We start from the raw sequence: 21,477 nt of genomic DNA on the forward strand, positions 1-21,477 counted from the left end.
AGGAAGCTTGGAGCGTGGCTAATTGATCGGGAACGAGCGTGCCGTTAATGGCGATCATCTGGAGTGTCGGAAGCGCGTGATTTCGATGCCAGCGGCAGCGTCCGTGGCCGTCGAGCATCCGAGATTTCGATACGCCTGCGAACGCGGGATATTATCGATGGAAATCGTCGATCCGGCTGCTCGACTTCCTGCGAGGTCCTGGCATAGGCCAGCCATCGTTTCGTCCGTTCGTTTCGAGGCCACCGTGACCCGCAGGTCGAGGATGCGCCCGCAAATATTCGAATCGCGATACGAAGCGCAGAGACTACGCGCGGTTTACGGTTCTATTCATTGCTAATACAGCCACCCTCCTGCAACCACCATCCGAAAACACGGTGCAAAAATTCCGACAGCCGTAATGCCATATTCTATTACAAACGTTCTGAAATAAAGCAAACTTTACTGGATACGTTTGCAGCGTTGTTTTCTCTTCGTTAATCAGCACGTACTGTCACCATTTACATAAATCGTTCCTCGTCTTATCGACGCTATTGTATCTACTACCAAAAAATGTTTCCACGCCGGGTGAGTGTCCCGGTCAGCCCGCAGCTTGAAAGGTTATCGTCTCGTACTCGACTGAGAACGACGCGCGCGTCAATTCCAGAGGTTAACACGGCTTCGCTGGAACACGGAACGGATCAGGTCGCGTTACAGGAGGGTCCGCTGTATCAAAAGCGAGACGCGCGCGTACACAACTGTATCGCTGTTGAGTCAGTCGTTCGAATAACTCGTTGTTATCTCGACAGTACGATACGCGGCGCCTGTCCGCAGGAAACGAACCGTTCTCGCGAAAACGAGCGTCGAACGGGACAGAGCGCCGACTGCGTACCTGCGGTCATTGTCGTTAATATACGGTAATGGCCTAACAATTAAGTCCGGCGAGGCTCCCGCTATCGCGGCCGTTGTCGGCGGACCGATCGGGCCGATCGGCGAAAAGCCGAGCGCGCACGGGGATGCCAACGAACGGAGAGAGCCCACAAGTCCCAGCGTGAAACGGCAGCAGGCTGTGGCTCTCGTTCATTTGAATTCGACGCATCTCCGGCTGCACCGGCCGCATGCATGCCGCATGCGTGCGTGCCTGCACGCCGCATCATGGCGCATACGAAGCACCGGATTAACATAACGCGCGCGCGCGCGAGCGAGGCGAGCGAGCAGCCGAGCGAGCGAGCGCTACCGACACTCGCGACACCCGCCCTATTCGAATGCTACGAATATAGCATGCCACTGATTGATAGTCGATAGTAAATAGCAATGGCGAAACGATGGGGACGGGGGCCGGGGGGGGGGGGGGGGGGGGCGGGGGGGGGGGAGCCGGTGGGGCCGGTTATATGCGGCTCGCGGCGAAGAATCGCGCGACATTATCCGTCGACGCGCGCCGTCTTGCATTCGCGATGGAGGCGATTTCGTGATTATGACTTCTTAGGCGCCACCGCACCGGTCGCCGCGGCGTCGGCGTCCTTTCACGCCGGCCAATTCCCGGACCAATTCGTTCTTGCGAAAACAGAGGGAGGATCGGCGTAATCGAAAGACGGGGAGAGCCTTCGGCGCGGTTTCCTGTAACGCGGTCGAACGCATTCCACGGCGAGAACAGGAAGGATCAGGATCGATCGTGTCGCTTCGTTCAAGGCTTATCTGCTCCGGCGCGAGGAGCGACGGATTGAAACGTAGTCCGCGACGCCGCGTCACGGTACGCGTTGCATTTCTGATGAGGAATTATGGCCGTTTGGCGCCATCGATGACACAAAAAAAAAATAAAAGGTATAGAGGAGAGTCACAGTAGTAGTTGCCGTGGCGGCGGTTACGTGAACGTCTAGCGCGGCCGCGGAAACTTCGGCCACGCCTGAGGCGGACGTTGCGATACAGCCGATTGCATTTTCTTAGACGCGAGAAGGATTTTTCTCGGTTCGCCTATATCCTACATTTTACATCTACCTGTGCGACGAATCGGTCGGCAATTTATGAATTTTCCAATCACTGCAAATGAAAAGATACGCCACAATATTGATCTTTAAAAATTAGAGTAAAATTCTTATTGCTATATCTACCTAATACAAATCTCCGTAAATCCAACGTTGACGCATCTACGCATGTTCGAAATGCCGGGTATTCGCACACGATGGAATTTAGCATTTTTGTGCGAATCCCCGATCGGAACGACGCGGGCTTCCGCGGGCCGCGGCGCACGGCTCGGCTCGGCTTGCACGCGCATGTGCATGTGCGTACGCGCGTCGCCGCGCGTTCTCGCTAAGCCAGCACCGCAACCATTGTTGAATCACAACAAGTTCGATCGGACGGGACGAGCGTCCCAAGTAAAAGCGGGTTATATTTGTCCCGCGGAGTCCCTATTTTTTCGAGCGACCGGACGCGTCCCGACTGCGGAATCGCGCGCGGCCGGGCAAAAATATTATCGCGCGGACGCGGGCCCGATCGGTCGCCGTTGGATCGCGATCCAGGGATAAGAGCCTTGTATCGGCGAGGGCTCGGCCCACGGATTAATCGAGATACTGGAAAAGTGAACGCCCGTGGCCATTCTGGAACGAGCCCCGGCACCAATCTGGCGAAAGTATCTCCGTCTACGCTGTCCTTCGTCCGCGATTTCGGATCTCGCGTGGCGGCCCCGCTTTGATTAATGCTCCTCTATACTTAATTAATAATGGAGGAGCCGGAGCTGACCGGAGGGCAAAGGAGGAACAAGCCGCGGCGAGGCGCAGGCGCAAGTGCATGAGTTATCGTCCGCCCGTAAATAAACCTTCCGCGAATAAAACTTTCTCCTTGCCCGTTGACGTTCCCTGGATTTATGGCCCGCGGAACGCAAGCGCGCCGCTCCCAATTAATCGATCGTTATTTTTAAAGCGAATCGACGTTAATTGCGAGCACGCTCGTGTTCGAGTTCTCCTTCGCCGCCGTCGCCGCCCCCTCCTCCTCTCTCGCTCCGCCGTTTCCTCGCTCGTCCACTTCGTTTCTCGCGGTCTTTTTCGTCCTTCCGGCTCCGGGTGACTCGATCGAATTTAATTCAAGTATCCGATAGGAACGGCGACGGCGACGGCGGCGGCGAAGCGGCCGTAAATAACGCGCCGGGCCCCGATTCGGGTGCAGATAGCGCGACGCGTGGGTGGCGCGTATGGAGCGCGAGGGCGCCAAGAAAAATCTCGTCACTTTTCGACGACGCGGTACGCGCACCGCTGCAACACGATGCACGTAACAATATCCGCCTCCCCGGCACTTCCGTATACCAGATACCGCGGCGGCAGATAAACGCGGAAACCTTCGACAATTCACCTTTATAACGCTTTCCAATCGCGTAATTGGGTCTGTCATCGAGCTAGCCAGGATTCACCTAATCCGATAGGTAAATGTAGGCTGGTCTAGTTAGAGCACCGGTCTTTGTCTCGATAGGCCGGCGTATCGCACACCGGTGGGAGTGCTGACGCGTTGCTAAGGGAGCCGAAGCCGCGCGTCTCGACGTCGTTTACTTAATTAAAGTGAAAAACCGTGTTGTCTTATGGAGATGTCGCGGATCAGGTGCATTTTATGGTAATTTCCGGCCACCGCGGAAACGATTTCCAAAAAGTCCGGGAAAGGTGGGCGATCGTTCGACGGGAGGCTATCGAATCCGTCCTTCGCCTCGAATCGAAGGAGATCGAGGATCCGCGCCTCGCGTTACCGCGAGGATGGACGCGCGCGTCGTATTTGCGCCGCCTTGTACGAGCGCGAGACAAAGAGGCATAAACTCGTCATGCACGCATGCACATTCGTGTGGCCGACAGGCGCCACCGTGCCGGTCCTTGTGTTCGCCGACGACGTCTGTCCCGCGTGTGCGCGCGCGCCTGTACATAGGCGTGCAACCGCGTACAGACGTAACACCAGCTGCAACTCGGCCGAGTGTGAACACGCGGGCGGCCGTATGAGTGCCCCGTTCGTACACCCGTTGCGTTTGTCGGCGTCGGTCGTGCGCCCGCGCGCGCGCGCGCTCGCTCCGATGAGCTCGCATTTTTCGAGGCTCGTCGGAGCCGAACGAAGCCTGTGTGCCGCGCGGACACCAGCGTTTCTCGATTTTACGGTGGGAACGCTGCTCCGGAACGTTTACGACGGCGACCCATTTTTTTTTTCTTTCTTTCGCCCGGAGAAACAAGCTCGTCCCGTTGCATCCCCGGCCAAGTGGACGTCCTGCGAGCCATTCTTCATGCCCCGAATGCATTACTTATCGGACGGAGCGCGGTTATCTCTGAGAAACAGAGGCTCCACTTCCCACCCCTCCAGACGGCTCTACCCTCTTGATACGCCGCGATAACTTAATTGTCGGCGTCTTTATGGAGATACTCGTTTCCATGCGGAATCTCGTGGAAACGAGCCTACGGTATCCTCAACTGACAAAATAGACTCATTGTAGAGTATATCGTTATTAAGATTGTGGATTTTATGGACCAGCGACAACTGTGTTCACAAGAACGAACAACTTGGGAATAGAAGATACGATTATTAATCTTGGACCGCTCTAAGTTCGACGGTAATGTGAGAGGAATTATTGCACCGTGGTATACAAAACGGTAGAAGCAAAGGGACACGTTTAACAATGCGAGTAGATTATTGCCAGCAATTAAGCATTTCCATTTTGCATTCCAACGATTTCCAACTTAAGCTACTGTCGAGCGTCTATAAATTGGAGAGTCAAGCGCTCTGTCAACACAAGCGTCGAACCAAAAAATCTTGCAGTCGAGCTACTATTTCAAGCAGCTGAATAAGTAAAAGCCCATTAAGCAATGGGATAAAGAGCTTCTATTAACTGAATTGCAGATTACCGGTCTTTATGCGGACCTTCATTTGCAAGCATAATTTTCTGAACACCGAGAAGTTGAAGGCGCGACTCCGAAGGATTTATTTCCCATCTTCAAATCCCGTGTAACTAAGATCTGCAGTTTAAGCTGCGGTTTGAGGTCGACTTCTACCAACTAGAGAGAAGCAAAATGAGGAAGAATCTCCAGCTGAAACAAGTGTACTTGAAGGGGTCGCGGAGATCTCTTGTGCTGCGAAGACCGTCTGCGACAAGCCATCGTTCGAAGTTCAGGCGATTGGATCGCAGGGATGGCAGGGGTGAAATCGATACGCGATTGGCACCGGAAAGGCGGCGCGCGGTTCGGCAGCTTTCGCTAAACTGACAATCCCTAGGCCGGGACCCGAGCCGAATGAGTCATATCGGTAGAATCGACCTCGCCGGTCTATAAATATGCAGCCGGCGAACCGATCGAGAAGTATCACCATTCCGTAACTTGTTTGTATCGGAGCTCAGATAAGAGGCTGGAGCGACGGCGAACGCGGCGAGCGCGTGCGCGATCCGTTACGTAATTTTTAATGAACCTTTTGGAAAACACAATGCGACGGCTTGCGCAAAAATCGTGCCGCGATTACCGCTTCCACGGCGCGGACAACAGGAATCGTTTCCCCGATATCGCAGGCGCTAGAGCTTCGCGATTCCGGGGAATCGCCGAGAACGGGCCCGGCTTTCGAATCTTCCGCGCGCAGAAGCTCGGCCTCTCGTTCTTCCTCGAACGAGAAGATTGACGTGGCCGCAGATAAACGGCCGGATTCGTCGGATGCGTCAGATTAACGGCTCTTCTCTCCGCGATCGTCGGCCATCGAGCCGGCCCGAGCGGAGTAGGGGGAGGACATTTTTTTCCCGCGGCGAAGAATGCGATGTGTTCTGCCTCGTCCCAGAAACTATAACGCCCGCGAAATGGTTCCATGAATTCATCTCGGCTCGGCAACGGCGAACGCTTTCTGGATTCCGATAGCGAGCCGGGATTTTCGCGCTGCGAAAATTTCGCGGTCGAACGCGACCGAATATGGGCGAGGACCGATTTCATGGCAAGTTAATTGGGGGGGCGGAGAAATTGGTCACCACCCCGTGGTAAACCGGCCTATGGGGGGGAGGACGAGTTAATTCGCTCGAAGGAGGACAAAGAGGAACATCGGCCGGCGCACCGTTCGACGCACGAAGAGCCGCGGCATACTTATAAACGAGGACCGCACAGACAAGCGTGTCGGAAGGTATACCTATCGTGCACATAGGCACTATATTATGTACTCCGGTATCCGCGCGCCTAGCTGGCGCCCGACGCATACTTTATCGTCTTTCTAAACTCGGTATCGTGCGAACGGCAAAATTTAAATATTTATTATTTCGCAAGCGCCGCGGCGGAGCTGCCACGGATTCCGGCGAAAACTCCTTCTGTCGCGTACCCGGTGGGGGCCGATCCCGCGGGACTCTTTCGCGGGTTCCAGGGTTCCAGGTGGCGCCAGGCCGGCCACGTAAATCTATCGATCGATCGTGAATCATTCGGGGAGGGCCGGGCGAGGATCGTAACCGGCGAGACTCCGTTCGCGGACGATTTTATCGTTGCCGCGAGGTCGCGGCGTAACGGACTCAATTTCTGTCGCGACTTCCTCGATCCCTCCCTCCGTCCGGTCTCTCTCGCCGCTTCCTCTCCTCTCCCCTCTCTCTCACTCTTTCTCCGCGCTCGCCGGTTTTCATGAAAACGAGACCGCCACGAACACAAGCCCCCATCCATCTTCACCTTCTCGTTTTTTCCTCGATCGACGAATACTCACGTGCATCGATAAAACGTTTAAATTGCACGCGTCCTTAATTGCGCCGCGCGCTGACCGGCCCCGCGCAAAAACCGGCAGACGAGTTTAAACACGTCGTTGCTGCCTTTTTTCTCTCTCCCTCCCTCAGTCATCCACCGCCTCCTCCTCCTCCTCCTCCTCCTCGTTCCCCCCCCCCCCCCCCCTTCTCCGCCGCGTCCCCGTCGTTCCGGAGAACGTACAATTTTGCAATTACCGTGGCTGCGCCGTGTGACGTAGCGGCCGGCATGTCTGCATCTGCTTCTCTCGGCTCTCTTATCTGGCATTCTTTATTTTTCATCGGCGCTCCGAGACTTTTCTCGTTTCTGCTATTCCCCCTCGTTAACCAACCGTCGGCTCCGTGGAAACCGATAAACTGGCCGGCCAATTGGACGTCGCCGTTTAATCCGCGGATCGATCTAGATTCGCCCTCGCGATACAGGGACCGCGATCGCGACTTTACGACCCGTGGGATCGTTTTCGGAACGAGTCAATTAAAACCGTCGGCCGCGAAACTACGATTTTCAACGATCAGGCTCGGCTTTCAAAGCCGATTGTATATACTAGCTACGAAATCTTGCACGATAATAGAATCTTGTAGAACCGTCTTCATTTGTTCTCTCAAACCTTCGTTTCATGTCTCAGTCTATGTTTCTTAGTCTATTTCAACTGTTCTGTCTCGGTCCTTTAACCCGATCACGAAATGAGGAAACCGATCGTAAATTCTAAAACGAAGCATGATGGAGGTTGCGAGAAAGTCTTTCGTGCAACCGTTTCCTGTTATTCTTCGTCATAACCACGGCGCTCGAAACGAAGTAGTAACCAAGAGCTAGAACGAATGATGTTGAGAGCCGCAAGAAGATCTTTCGTGCAACTAATCTGCATTAGTTCTGTATCGCAATCATAGTGTTCCAGACGAAGAGACTAAGCTGGAAAGCCGATGGAAAGATACAAGAAAATCTTTCGCATAATTGTTTCCTGTTATTCCCCGTAATAATCACGGTGTTCAAAGTAAAACAATGATATTTAAAACGAAAGATGTTGAGAGTTGTAAGAAAATTTTTCGTGGACTTTCGAGTAACGTGTGGCGCTAAACCACATCCTCCGCGGTTGCTTATCATAGTCGCGGTGTTTAAAACAGCGCAATACTTGGGAAACCGACCATGCAAATCGCAAAAGTTAATTCCCGATACCTCGACGCGGCGTCCGCGTCGAATTGGCGCCGGGAAATCGAATGTAGCACGGTGGAAAAGCTTCCGGAGTCCGCGGGAAGCACGAACGGGAAGCATCCCGAAGTCTTTAAAAATAGCGTGCGCGCGGCGAGCGTAATTACTCCGAGTTATTCGGAGTAATTACCGGCGTGGCATGCGATACGGCTGGCGAAGGAAAGTGCACCGTAATCGGCGATCATCCAGCGGGAAACGTTGCCATGCAGCGAGGACCCACGTGTAACAGTAAACCCGCGACGAGAGACAACGGAGGCATGCAGGAACGCGCGACAGTCGAGCAGAAAAGAAAGAGCAGCGGCGCGTTGCGAGACCAGATTCGATCGAGGGGATCGCGAGCGAGCACATCAGTTTTCCCCATTGATTTCGCCGAGGCTACCCCCGCCACCCACGTGGCCTCGTTCACGCGCTGCTCTCGGCGCCGCTCGTGCACCGAACTTTCCCATGAAATCACGCGCCCGAAATGAAACCACGTTACCATTGTCATCGGATTTCCCATCGTTGTCGCCGAGCACGTCGTAGTCGAGATCCACGGACGCACCGATAGCCGCCATGGACAGGCTGGACACCATGGTCACGAAAGTCAACAAGTCTCTGGACAGCATCTTTTCCTGGACGATCGCACGCACTGTGTTTACGGGAAAACCACGGCGATCCCCGCCGATCCTCCGATCACGTTGACGGAACTGTTCTTGGATCGCGTATGATCAATGCCAGTCGCGGTCAAACCCCATCGAAACTAAACGCGCCGCGATTCCTTTTTTTTTCGTGGAACTCCGAATTTGTCACGAGACGCGTGTCCTGTTCGCGACCGGCGACAGATTCATAATAATGAATCGCACGAGCGAGCAGAGCGATCGGTGTGACTGAGAGAGAATCGTCTGGCTACGGAGAGGGAACGACGAGCGACCGATCCCTTCGATGGTCGACGCTTGACTGACTGACTCACTTCGGGCTCGGGCCTCGAAAAGCAAACGCCAGCCCTGCAGCCGGACGACTCCACCGCGGCTGGCGCGCACCAGGGGCACCCGGCGAAGAGAACACTCGCCAGATAGTTTTTAAACGAGTCCCGCCTCCGGCTGCGATAGTGTGCGCGCCCCTTGTCGGTGAACCACGCACCGTGAACCCCGCGCCTCGCAATACGCACGTTCAACGGACTGGGACCGCCGCGTTAATCTACGATCTAGTCTCCGCTAGTTTACGCCGGAACCGCTCATTATTCCGACGATATCGAACGGCAATTTTTATATCGGCGCCGATCGCAGCCACGGGTAATCGATGTTTATCCATGTCGCGAAAAACTTCGTACCTGCGGGGCGTACGCCCGAAAAAATAAACACAGGAGCGATTAGATTAGTCCTCGATTTTTCGACCGCCCTCGCTGGAACTCGATGGGAAAATTCGCTCGCGTTCGAGAATTTCGTACTAAATCGTTTGCGATTTCTTTTTGCCGATATTTGTGGATATCTTTGGGCTGTTTGCTATTTCGACGGACAAAAATTTATGAGCTGTTGAAAAACGTGATACACGTCGGGCATCGGAAATTTGGAATTAAGGAGGCTATTTTTAAAGACCGACGACTGTTTGAAAAATATTGAGAAACTGTTGCAGGTTGATAATAAGTTTGGAATAACTTGTAAGGTGTACGATCATCAAGTGCACCATTGTCTCGAGGTTTCAGGAACGGTGAACAACCATCATCGATGCATTGAAGAATGCATTGTCTAACGACGGCGAATTAAGCAGCAAAGTTCCGCGGACGAATTTTGAAAACGCTGGAAAATAGATTGCGCGCATCTACGCCAAGTGGGGCAGGGAACATCGAGTGGATCGGCTAACCCTAAGCCAGCTTCGGCAGCATGGCTCTTTCTGGAGCACATTTGGTCCCCATAAGCGCGACGGTGGGGTATCTGGCTGCGCGGTCCTCGCGCTGGTCCTCTGTCACGGGGTCCTCTCGCGGCTCGGGGCGCATCATCGATCTTCATGGGATCGTCATCGAACCAATTCGATCGGTTAGGAGAGGATCAAGAGCACACATGGCCTGTGTGTGCCACTTACGTTAATGGCAGCCACTGTACCAGAACGTAGTATGCGGGCAGGCCGGGTGTGTGCTCGTGTGTGTTGGTAAAAGGTTGAGTGGCGCGGATCGACGCCGGGAAATGGGCGGTCGGCGAGGGAAACGAGGGACAGAGAGAAGGGAGACAGTGGCGCCTGAGCCCCGAGGCGGAGACGCCACGACGGCGAGCGCGTGTGGGTGAGTGTCTGTGGCGGAGCATGTTGCACGCACACACGGCGAGCAGCGAACGCACACACGGGCAGAGGTTCGCACGGACGCGGGACACGGTAACACACAGAGCTGTGTGTTGTACTTGGCGGAGGAGCGCGCGCGAGCACGCTTGAGCACGCTTCGTGCGTCCTGAACGGAAGAAGAGGGACGACGATGTAAAGAGGCGGCATGGCAGCTTGCTTCCACCGATCGTCAGCCCTTCTCCCGTCGACCGGTCTCCTTTTTAGCTTTGTCGTGCGCTATGTCGTCCCGCGGCCACTTCTTCAGCCACTTTATACCGGTATGATTTTGATACCGGTATTATTCCAGCGTGGCTGCGCCAAAACAGATATAATACCGAAATCTAAAGAATGCAGAAAAACGGTATAATACCGATACGCTACGAAAAACGATATAATACCGAAACGGATATAGTACCGTAACCGATTGTAATACCGAGACCGATGTGTACAGCGAAAGCCGAAATAAATGCCGACAGTAGTTTGATATTCCGCTCGGGTAGAGTCATTAAAGATTAAAATGATGCGCCTCCAGACTCTCATTATATAACCATGCTGTTATAAGGCATGTTATAAGGCCCGTAAATATAATAACGATAAGAATATAATGGCGGTTATTGACTTCTGCTTGAGCGCACGCTACTGGTTAAAATTGATCACGAAGACACATTTCTATTACGATTCTTGAAAAAATTTTAATAATATTCTATAGCCACGATTTTCAATATTTCAAACACGAGTATATTTAACCCGGTGGCAAGAACCTGTTACATTATAGAGCGATTCTTCCACAAAGTTCAAAAGACTCCAGAAAATTATACGAAGTCTGTAATCCGGAAAAATAGGAGGGAATTATAGGTAAATATACCGGCATACCTGAATTCTGGTTTCCAAAGAATTACGAACAACCGAAAATTACCTGTATTTCTCATCTTGGTACAAAACTCTGCAGTTCTTACGCTAGTCGCGAAGACAGCACTGGTGGCAGCTTTTAGCGAGCGATAATCGGCCGTAATGTTCGGCATCGAACGTAGAAAAATCAGCCGAAAGCGAGGACGCGCTCAAGCAGGCCGATCGACGAGATAAATCGTCACCCTTTGTCCCGATAATCGGTTTCCCCCATTCACCGGCCTTATTATGCATACGCGTGGCTCTCGTTGGCCGTTCCCCCGGTCCTCTTTCACGGCGGATCAGCCGGCCGACGGCCAGAGATCACCACCTGGATCGACCGGTTGCGGTGACGCGAATATAACAGGTGAGGAGACGCGTATTAAGTTCGCTCGGCTAATTCGTCGGTCCTTAAGTGGATTCCGCGAAAGGGGGTCCCGCGTGTCTCGTCCGCAGACAGTATATGTAATCATGTACGGAGCCTCGTGTTTTTATTTTTGTTTTTTTTTTCACGGAGACTCACCGCGGCCGTCCGCTCGCCGACGGATTCTCTCGAAAAACGCAAAAACACCCGAGTCCATCGATCTCGTTCCGTGGAAGCCGTGGCCCGATAACTTTTGAATAGGAGCGTTTCAAAGTCGGCGGCACGCCGCGTATTTTTAGCCGGGCATTAGCCAATTAGCTATTAACTCGTTGGCGCCACGGCGGTCATCCTATTTTTGCTTGTTTCTTGCCCGCGACGGGGTAATGCATCGTTACCCCCTTCCGTGGGCCGACCGTTCCGCCACCCCCCTCGTACAGGATAATCCGATCCGGTGTGACGCGCGGGCACAAGTCGACCCGCCCGTTCGCAAACACTTTGCCAAATGAAATATGCCTCCGCCGCGGAGTCGCGTTACCGATATTACGACCGAAGAACGACAGCGATCAAATTTTACGACGCCGCTGTGGTATTCCCGGGGCCGGTTCGCCGCCGATGTCTTCTTATTAGGCGGGCAAGATAACGGCGCGGACAAAGGAGAGAGACCCTCGTCGACAATCGTCGCGCACGTAATCCCTCCCCTCCGATGGCTGGTCGAAATACGTCCGGATCAGAAATAAAACTCGTTTACACGAGTCTTAAATCATTACCGCGGTCGTAAATTCCCGGTGAATTAGCTCTGCAACCGCGAATCCCACTGATTTTCGACCTTGTGGCGTACCAAGACCTAGGCTCGACCACCGTACGCCTATCACGCGATGCAGACGTGCCGGAAGGATTTGGTTGACTCTCGATTCCCGTCGTCGAAGTAGATGAAGAAAACTACAGCATCATCTGCGATATCAATCGATTATGAATCGCTGTGAGAGGAGTGAAATAAATTAGAAAATCTCTATGAACTAACTCAACTCCAAATTATCTTAACAATAAATTCGGTAAACAATATACAAGTCGCTGAACAATAACGCTACTTGTTTTTCCACCGTGGTAAAAAATTCCTTACACCGCTACGATTGAAATTAAGGGTGCTGCTCCGTGTTTTACCCCGCATTTGCAGCATGATCGACAAGAGGAGATATACAAATTGGACGGGAAAAGTAATCGTCGGCAGGAAGAGGAAGGATGAAGACGGTGGAGCCGTAGCAGGTCCGACGAAGGAGCACGAAGCGGAAAGGAGAGAAACGTCTTGTTAGTGGCTCGTGGATGAACCAGTTAGACAACCGGTAGATGTCTATCTGAGATATTCGGTGGTTCGGCGATCGAGGGTCGGGTATCTGGGCCCGAATCGAGTCCATACGCTCCCCTGAGTGATTGATTCCCTCTGGACGCAACGAATGCGGTGGTCAAGCCGGCTACAGGCCCGAGCCGGGCCCGAGAACCCGGCGAGCACCTGGTTATGGCCGGGGCTGGTCGGTTCTCAGGGCGCAGCTAATGGAACGGACTATTGTTTGTCATGGCCCCAGCCGGCATGACTAAGGCCGTCGCGTATGATCGAGGAGATCGAAGGGGAAATAGCAAGCCGGAACGGTGTGGTGTCGATCGGGAAACAATTCAACCAGCTTTTCCGTCCGCAGTTCCGTATATTCGACTTTACATGTAACGCATTAATGAACCCATAAACCCAGCGACCGTGGACTCGGTGTCTCGCTAGCCTGTCTCTCGAGCTAAGCGCGCTATACATGACAGTATACTACGTCGGTATACTGCAACGAATGGGGTAGATCTAGCGATCGTGGCCACGTTAAAGATTTATAGAAATTTCGATAGAAATATCCTGAAAGTATCGTATGAGAAATGTACAAGTTTTAATAGATTAATTAATTTCGTTAGTTTTAATATCTATCTTACAATACGGTAATAAAATAACTCCAGAATTATTACACATTATTCACCGTTTACGGCCACTTGTACACCAGATCTGGCTATATTCAGCGGCATTTCTGACCACCTCATAAATTTTTAATACGAATGGATTAACATGCAACAGAATGTTTAATGTTCGCATTTACATATTTAAAAACGACAACATGACTAACAATAAGGCTAACAAATTTTGCTGCGTTGTACTTCCATGATTTCTTTCGTTCTTCGTATTTTTTAAACTTCAAAGACTAAAATATGATTAATAACACCGACGATCAAAATGGTGCCCCGGCCACGACCGGTACATCGACCCCGGAGCAACGAATAAAATATAAAACGGGTCTAAACGGGAATGCAGTTCGACTGTGCGCTCGTTATCTTATCTCGCCGACGATGCGCTCGCCGGAAGCGTCCGAATTATCAGTCCACCGGCGTGCTCTGTCACCCTCCCTTTCTCTCGTCGTTCGATTTCCCTCCCCCTTTTGTTACACGGCCACCGAGGATGACTAATTGCACGGGGACAACCGAGGCATCTCCAGTTCGGGGCGTCCGGAACCTTCGCCGACCGGCCGCGCTCTCGAGTGTTACTCATACTCGAAACAAAAGATTCACGGTTGTTTGCCAGGAGCTGTGTGTCCCTCGACGAGGCCCCCGTCACGCGCTCGATGACTCTCGAAACTGGACGGTCCCGTGGGATCCGTTCGCCACGGTGCATCCATCACCCTGAACAAACAGAGGAACGCTCGATTCAGTATAAACGAGATATCACTTTTATCTACGACTGCGGCCCTCCAGGGCGCTGGCACTTTCGTCGGGTCGGAGAGAACGGTGACAGCTTTCGTCAGCTTTAAAATGAATTTTGCGTTCTTCTTTCTTTCGTTCTTTGTATCTTTTTGATTCGCATTCTGCTGGTCGCGAGAGATCGCAGCCAAGTACAAAGACTAAAATACGATTAATAACACCGACGAACAAAAATGGTGCTCCCCCGGCCACGTCCGGTGCATCGACCCTGGAGCAGCGAATAAAATATAAAACGGGTCTAAAACGGGAATGCAGTTCGCCTGTGCGCTCGTTATCTTATCTCGCCGACGATGCGCTCGCCGGAAGCGTCAGAATAATCGGTCCACCGGCGTGCTCTGTCACCCTCTCTTTTTCTCGTCGTTCGATTCCCTCCCCCTCGGGTCCAGCGAAAATCAGAAGTCCATGCTCTTACCCGCTTGATCCGTTCTCGACGACGAGGCTGTGTGCAGCCTTGGGCCAGGTACGCTTTGGAGGAGAACCATACGGGTGGCGGTCACTCGACGCTGCCCACGGTGTACGGATTCGCCTTGAGAAACCTGCGGATCGTCGAGAAAAGTTAGGCAATTCACAGACCGTTAGCTACCGGCGCACAGTGGAGTACTTTGGCCTGAAAAGATGCTGACAATTATTTCGTTCCACGATTATGTTCTCGTGAGAATTTCGATACGAAACGTGTACTCGTTGTGTATTTTTCGCAAGATCTTTCACGTTGACTTTTGGCCAGTTCTCAGACCAAATACTCCACCGTAGAGTGGCGCCGAAAATACGCCGCGATAAGCACCGACTAAAAGAGAGTACACTCGCGGCTTATCACGCGCGGCCGTCTCTTATCCTAATTCACCTTCCCGCAGGGAGGGTGCACCGATAAAGAGCGGAGCCGATTCAGAGAGCCGGCCGCGTTATCCGCGTGACAAGGCAACGTCATTACACGCGCCCACATTAGTAAGGCCGGGGCCGTGTGAAACACGAAGAAATCGGGAAAGGAACGTCGCGGCGGCTTCCCCCCGCGCGCACGCCTCCTCGCCGGGGCCCGACGCAGGGACGGGACGGTCGAAACACACGCTGCGAGGCGAGATAAAGAAAGAGGAAAGAGAGCAACGCGTCCGAGACGGTGGACACGAGGGCCGGGGGGCCCCCGAGACATTCCCGAACTCGAAAACCCACTTAGCCGTTCGGGGGCCGAAGATTAGAGGGCAGACCCCCGGTGGGCCCACGGGCCCCGCTATCTTCTCGGTGAGGTCCCTCGGAAGAGGCCGGGCTGATAACGGGGCCAGTTGCGCGCCGCTTTTAGCGCGCCGCGGCGCGACGGACCGGCCGCGTCGCCGATCGTCCGACCGGATGGAATCGGTCGTCACCGCGGGGGAAAAAACGAGCAGCCGGACCTGGATAATAAAGAGCCTCCGAACTGGTCCCGGTGTCCCCCGACGAAATGGCAGCCGCTCCGTTGCGGATCCGGTTAAATGATATCAACGCGTGTTCGGTACGCGTCCGCGCGAAACGCGTCGGCATCGTCGCCGCGAACGGACGCGCGCTTGCTGGTTTAATCTGGCGTCGTAAAGCGGCGCCGTTTAAGCTTTATCGCGGAATAATTTGAAGCTAATCGACCGCGAACGTTTCGCTGGGCGGAACCTTGAGGATCTCCGAATTCGACGAAACTTTTTCCTTCAATTTTTGCAGGGACTCCTGAGGATTATTGAAATATATTTCTGATGACATTTCTTGCGGTCCTATTATCCCGTCACCTAATTATTAATAACGAAACGATTAATCAATTAACGATAATTAAATTAAATAAATTACTTAAAGAAATTCTAGAAAAGATCTGTCAACGAGGCAGAAATGTGTTAGTTGAGGCAAAAGAGGAGAAGCTAGGAGAAAGAGAATTGTTGGCGAGAAAGTATGAGAAACAGAGGTAGGGAAAGAAGCGTGCGAGAAGCGGCGATGTTATACATATTTGCTTTGCTACATTAAATACAAACTCGCGCGAGATGTGTGCACAAGAGAGGGGGACGAGAGGAGTGTATACACTCGTGAACGCGAAGCTCCTGCGAGAAGGAATGTCGCGAGTGGGCAGTGGCACCGGAGTCGATTATGCATCCGTGTATAGATTCAAGCGATCGAAAATCAATTGGTAACGACGGTGATTGAAAAGAAAGGTTGCTCAACCTGGATTGTCGAACCTGCCCGAGGGCATGGAACGGACGGCGCGGTTCGGGCCCCGGTAGAGAATTATGGCGCCGAATCGGTCACGATCCTAGATTCCACCCGGTGGTACGGCGGAGCAGCGATCGATTGTTCATCGAGAGATATCGAAGGCGGGACACGGCGCGCGTGCCACGTTTATCGGGATCGGCAATAAGAGGACTCGTTGTACGATGTATTAATACCGGCGATATATCAAGTCCGGTGTTGTCCGGCTACGGCCGATAATCTCGGATTTAACGGGGCCGGCATCGATTTTCGACGCCGCGGACACTGAATCGACCGTAAAGCGCCCCGGCTAGAGACGGTCCTCGACGGCCCCGCGTGGCTCGCCACGGCTAACGCGAACACCGGTGATTGTTAACGGGTCGCCGAGTTAATATTAGCACAAGGTTTTTCCATACGCTCCGCTTTCGAAGCGAACCGACGCGAGAAAACACGCGAGCTAATAAGGGCATGCCTCGGACGGAGACCGGCGGCGCTCTATTGGAACGGCAGAATTTCCTGGCACGGCCCTTGGATCCCTTATCCGCGGAAACGAATCCCCGGGCACTCTTTCGCCTCTTCGATCGTGAATTTCCGCGCGGGGTGAGTCGCGGCGATCGATTCGACGCATGCCGACCATGCCAGCGACCAATGCCAAGCAATTACAATTATGTACCAACTTCCATATCGAGGCTCCGAATTAAACCGGTGAACTCCGCATGGATCGAACGGATGCAAATTGCTCGGGAACCCGGGTCAAGAAAACAGTTCTCTCGGACTGCTTGGGACCGAAATGAAAAGTCACTGGTTCGTATTGATTCGGAGCTATGTCTCCGCTGTGTTGAAATGCCTAAGTAGTCACGCTTATGAACAGAAACTTCAGAAATCCTATATTTGACGCGATAGCCGAGTTGTAATGCGACAACTAAGTTTCATGGCTCTATTCTTTAGACGAGGTTTTCACCAAATCCGCGAAAAACATCTCGATATTTTATTCCATAAAAGTCGTCTCTTTCTTCTTCGAATCATAATGACAGAATTATAGTTGCATACTTGTGACTTCAAATTATCCTATCTCATCCCGCATCTTATCCAATTCGCGGTCGCTGAACTAAATCTTAAGACGTCGCAAGAAGCGTCCGCGGTGAAATCGAATCCTCGCGACGAAGCCATTGTTGGCGATTGCTTCCGACGGAAGAAACTTGCATCGCCGAGCACCGAACGGTGGACGGAGCGGGTCGTACGGGAACGAAGGAGGCGCAGTGGAAACAAACAGGCAGGCGGGACTTGTTTATAAAATACCGGCGGGTGAAAGGAATCGAAAAACATTTCTGGCAGTACGTCAAAAAAACAGAAACGACGAGCGCGCGCGCGCGCGCGCGCGTGTGTGTGTGCGCAGCGGAGAGACCCGAGCCGGCCGCTGCGCCGTAAACTCTCGACTTTATTGAAACGATTCGGCGGCGTTGTTTTTCCGCGCGGCGCGCGAAACGGTGAAAAAGTGGCGCGAGATCCGACACCTTCCGCGGCGAAAGTCGCACGCGATCGGTGAACGAACAGCAGCGCGGCATGGACGCGATAAGAAAAATTCGCAGACCTTGTAATAACGTAGCAGGCTGCCAGGACCGATATCAGGGCCGCGATCGCCAACACCAGGGCGGCGACGTGCAACGGCTTCACGCGGCTCTGAAGAAGCTGATCCGATTCCCGGCCACCGGACGTCAGCCCCGGCTCGCTCTGCTTTGACCCCGTTGCGTTCCGATCGGAGGATAATCCGTTCAACGAGCCTGAACAGAGAACGCATCGTTGAGGACATACTTCTTTGTTTGATCTGTGACGTGGAGATGCAAAAATTGGGCGGGTTAGAGCGACGATAACTTAAGAGATAGCGTTGAGTTTCATCAGACGGATTGAATTTAAACATCATCTATCAGTAATTTGAAATGGAACAGTGGAATATGGCGAATAATACTATTTGATATAAAATAGCAAAATTTCTCAAAATCACGATTATTTTTTAACCCCTTGCACTGTAACAACGAGTCAGACTCGTGACGAACATTTTGTACATAATCTAATAAACATGACTGCCAATCGATGTCATTGAATCGAAACAAGATTTGAATCTTCTGTCACTAAAATCTGGAAGTGAAAATAAATGAAAAGAGAATCAGGAAACAAAAAATCCTCTTCTTTCATCAAATAAATTATTAATGACGAAAAATTGCCAATGGACGCAGTTCTAAAAGAAGTCATAGCGCAAGGGGTTAAAAGGTCTCAATTCGAATTGGAACAGCGAATTGTTCATAGAAGCAAATGTTACGTCGTGTCCAACGTTTCCCCCATTTTTCCATGAATAACGATAATCGGAAATGTTGGACGCGAGTCGAACGAACAAGTGCAAGGGTTCGGCTCCACGAGACTCCACTAAAATCGTGTTCGAAACCCGTCGGTTCGGATCCGGACGAGCTTCGTAGCATTTGAACGACTCCGGATCGCTTGTAGATCGCGCGATTACGAAATCAGAGGATTGCGGCCTAGGAGGGGGGGGGGCGGGGTGGGTTGCGTTTACCGGTGTAGTCCAAAGTGGTGGCCGCGGTGTCCATGGCGCCGTCTTTGTCGCTGGTCCACGTGGAGAGATTCACGTGGCTGTCGGCGTTACAGTAGTCGTGGCTGTCGCAACACTTCAATCTGGGCCAGGGCATACGGATCCAGGCTGCTGACGGCGATCGGTCCGCGTTGTCTGCCGGCTTCGACCTCCTGACCCAGGACTTTGTCTCGCACAACAATGGCGTGGCACCCCTATGCAACGAGCAGCGAGCCGATAAAGCCGGGGCCCGGTTCGATAAAGTTCCGTGACCCCGCCGATAGCCGACCGTTTCCAATAAATAACCGATCCGCGCGATTTACGAGAAATAGAGAACGAGAGAGAGAAAGAGATATATAGAGAGTGAGAAAGATATAGAGAGAGAGAGAGAGAGAGAGAGAGAGATCTCGCTTCCCACTCCTCTCGCTAGAGACGAGACCGCTCGAAGAGGTCGACTCGTGTTGTTTGCCAGCTTATATCTCTCGTAAAAATTGATTCCTCGTCTTCACGGTAATCTGGTAATTGATATTCCGTTATCTCCGCCCAGATAATAACGCCGCGAATTTAATTGGCAGCGGTGCCGCGGAAAAAAAAAGAGGACAGCCAAAAAAAGAAGACACGAGCGCGTCCCTCTCCCTCTCCCCTCTCCCCTCCACCACCGCCACACAGACTCCGATATCTTTCTCGCGTCAGCGGCGTTCCACGCTGCTGGAAAGAATTCGTGAAAACCTTTCGTTGCCGATTATCTCGTCAAGGTTATCTGCTGCTCGGCGAGCGCGCGCGTCCGTGAATTTATAGGCGGCGCGAACGTCAATCGTCGGGGAACCGGCAAATTAAATCGTTTTCGTGGCGAGTCCGGCTCGCCCGTGGCCGGACGGAATTTATTGGCGAATAACAGGAAAAGGTTAGAGGTCGGGGAGTCGCTTTCCACTCGAGATAGAGCTTCGCCTCGAATGTCCGCGCGAATCGCGTGGCCGCGATGTAACCGGAGGGAACGTCGGCTGCTCAGAGCTCCTTCGCATTTCGACGATTCTGAAAGACGTTCGGATCATAAAAAAAGATGTCGTGACGAAAGAGAGAGGAAGAAAAAGTGCCTCGAAGCGACACCTGAGGTTCTGGATCAATATCGACGTCCAGCGGTGAAGCGTTTATGTGTTTCTGATTGAAATGAGTCGTTGAAACACGAATCCATGGAAAACAAGTTTCGAGGGACTCGGTGAACGATTCTATAAAAATTCCGAACGAAACTTTCGACTTGGGAAAAAAACAGCACATCGAAAAAGAAGAAAATGGATCCCGAAGAGACAATTCAAAACTTAAACGACATTCGGAAATGGAACGATTATGTATATCCGATTAAAACGAACAGGTAAAAAACAAAACCTCGGAAACAAGTTTTGTGGAACATGGATAAGATCCTACAAGAGTTTGGGTTAAAAAAAAGAAATGGCACGTCGAAGCAGAATAGAAAAAGTACCTTGAAGAGTTACATGACATTCTGGAATACCATCAACATCAAGAAGACAAATTACTACGAACGATGCTATCTATAAAATGTTCTGTCTGTCGGAGTGACAACTAGTTCTTGATGTGCTTCCGATAAAAAGCAATAAAGTGAGCCACGGAACTGTTCACACCGAATTTATCAACGAGAGAGTAAGTCGCCGAAGAAACTGAATAGACTACGAAACTGCCAACGTTCCCTAGACTCCATAAAACAATGGAGTCTCTCTTGTACGGAGATTTATTTTCGCAATAGCCTGGTTCATTCGAGTTCTCTACCAAGCGATAACGTATTTAAATAATTAAGCGATGGAACGTTTGGACAGCAAAGTATTGGGAAAATAAATGTTCGTCTCTACTGCATTATTAATTAATAATTGTAAAGTATACGAACTCGGTGCACCCCCTGGTGGTCGCGTTCTCGCCGATCGTCTGGTCCTCGGTGAGTATGAGCTCGGTGTAGCAGGAGAACTTGGTCCTGCAGGTGTCGGCGCCTGCCTCCTTGCACGCCTTGCTGGTGCACACGCATCTCCTGCCTGCGGACAACAGCGGACTTTCGAGATTTCCGATGTTCGTGCGTCGCGGCTATTATGTTTCGATTTGGTCGCGTGCGCGGCTCGTAAAGCGAGTCTATCTCGGCTCGCGATCGGGTCGCGTCGCGTACAGATCGGATGATACCGCGTTCGAAAAAAAAAGAAAAAGAGAACAGGAATGGTCGACGGTTTTCCGCCGTTGAAACCGGCCGACTCACCTTCCACGCAGCCGGACAGACAAACTAGGAGCATCAGGAGGAAATGTATGCAGATTGCCGGCTCGATGGTCGATCGATCGGAATGCATGCCGGGTGCCTTGGCCGGAACCGAGCGCTCCGGGAATCGCGAGAGGGCTGCTCGATAATGAAAAGGGATCGGCTAGGAATCACTTAGCGCTGGCAAGCAGGACTCGCGCGGCCCCGGACAATTTCATTGATAAGGGACCACGGAGCAGGTTCCTCGGCC

At 52.3% G+C, this 21,477-nt stretch overlaps 2 protein-coding genes across 2 annotated transcripts in view; both read right to left on the bottom strand.

Moving 5' to 3' along the window:
• LOC144467658 (BMP and activin membrane-bound inhibitor homolog) overlaps nucleotides 1–8,892 on the bottom strand; it is a 26,942-nt gene extending 18,050 nt beyond the window's left edge. Inside the window, exon 1 of the mRNA XM_078176552.1 lies at nucleotides 8,365–8,892. Within this exon, the coding sequence (XP_078032678.1) occupies nucleotides 8,365–8,491 (127 nt within the window). The 5' untranslated portion in view covers nucleotides 8,492–8,892. The remainder of the gene's footprint in view (nucleotides 1–8,364) is intronic.
• Nucleotides 8,893–12,535: 3,643 nt separating this feature from the next.
• Nucleotides 12,536–21,318, bottom strand: LOC144479036 (uncharacterized). Its single transcript, XM_078197506.1, has 6 exons — nucleotides 21,231–21,318; nucleotides 20,874–21,015; nucleotides 18,962–19,191; nucleotides 17,987–18,176; nucleotides 14,618–14,741; nucleotides 12,536–14,127 (listed from the first exon to the last, which is right to left on the bottom strand). The coding sequence occupies exons 1-5, from the start codon at nucleotides 21,316–21,318 to the stop codon at nucleotides 14,699–14,701; spliced, it is 693 nt and encodes a 230-aa protein (XP_078053632.1). The 3' UTR covers nucleotides 12,536–14,127; nucleotides 14,618–14,698.
• Nucleotides 21,319–21,477: the final 159 nt, after the last annotated feature.

The sequence above is a fragment of the Augochlora pura genome, chromosome 3 (genome assembly GCF_028453695.1).
Source record: "Augochlora pura isolate Apur16 chromosome 3, APUR_v2.2.1, whole genome shotgun sequence".
In the NCBI taxonomy this organism is placed as follows: Eukaryota; Metazoa; Arthropoda; class Insecta; order Hymenoptera; family Halictidae; genus Augochlora; species Augochlora pura.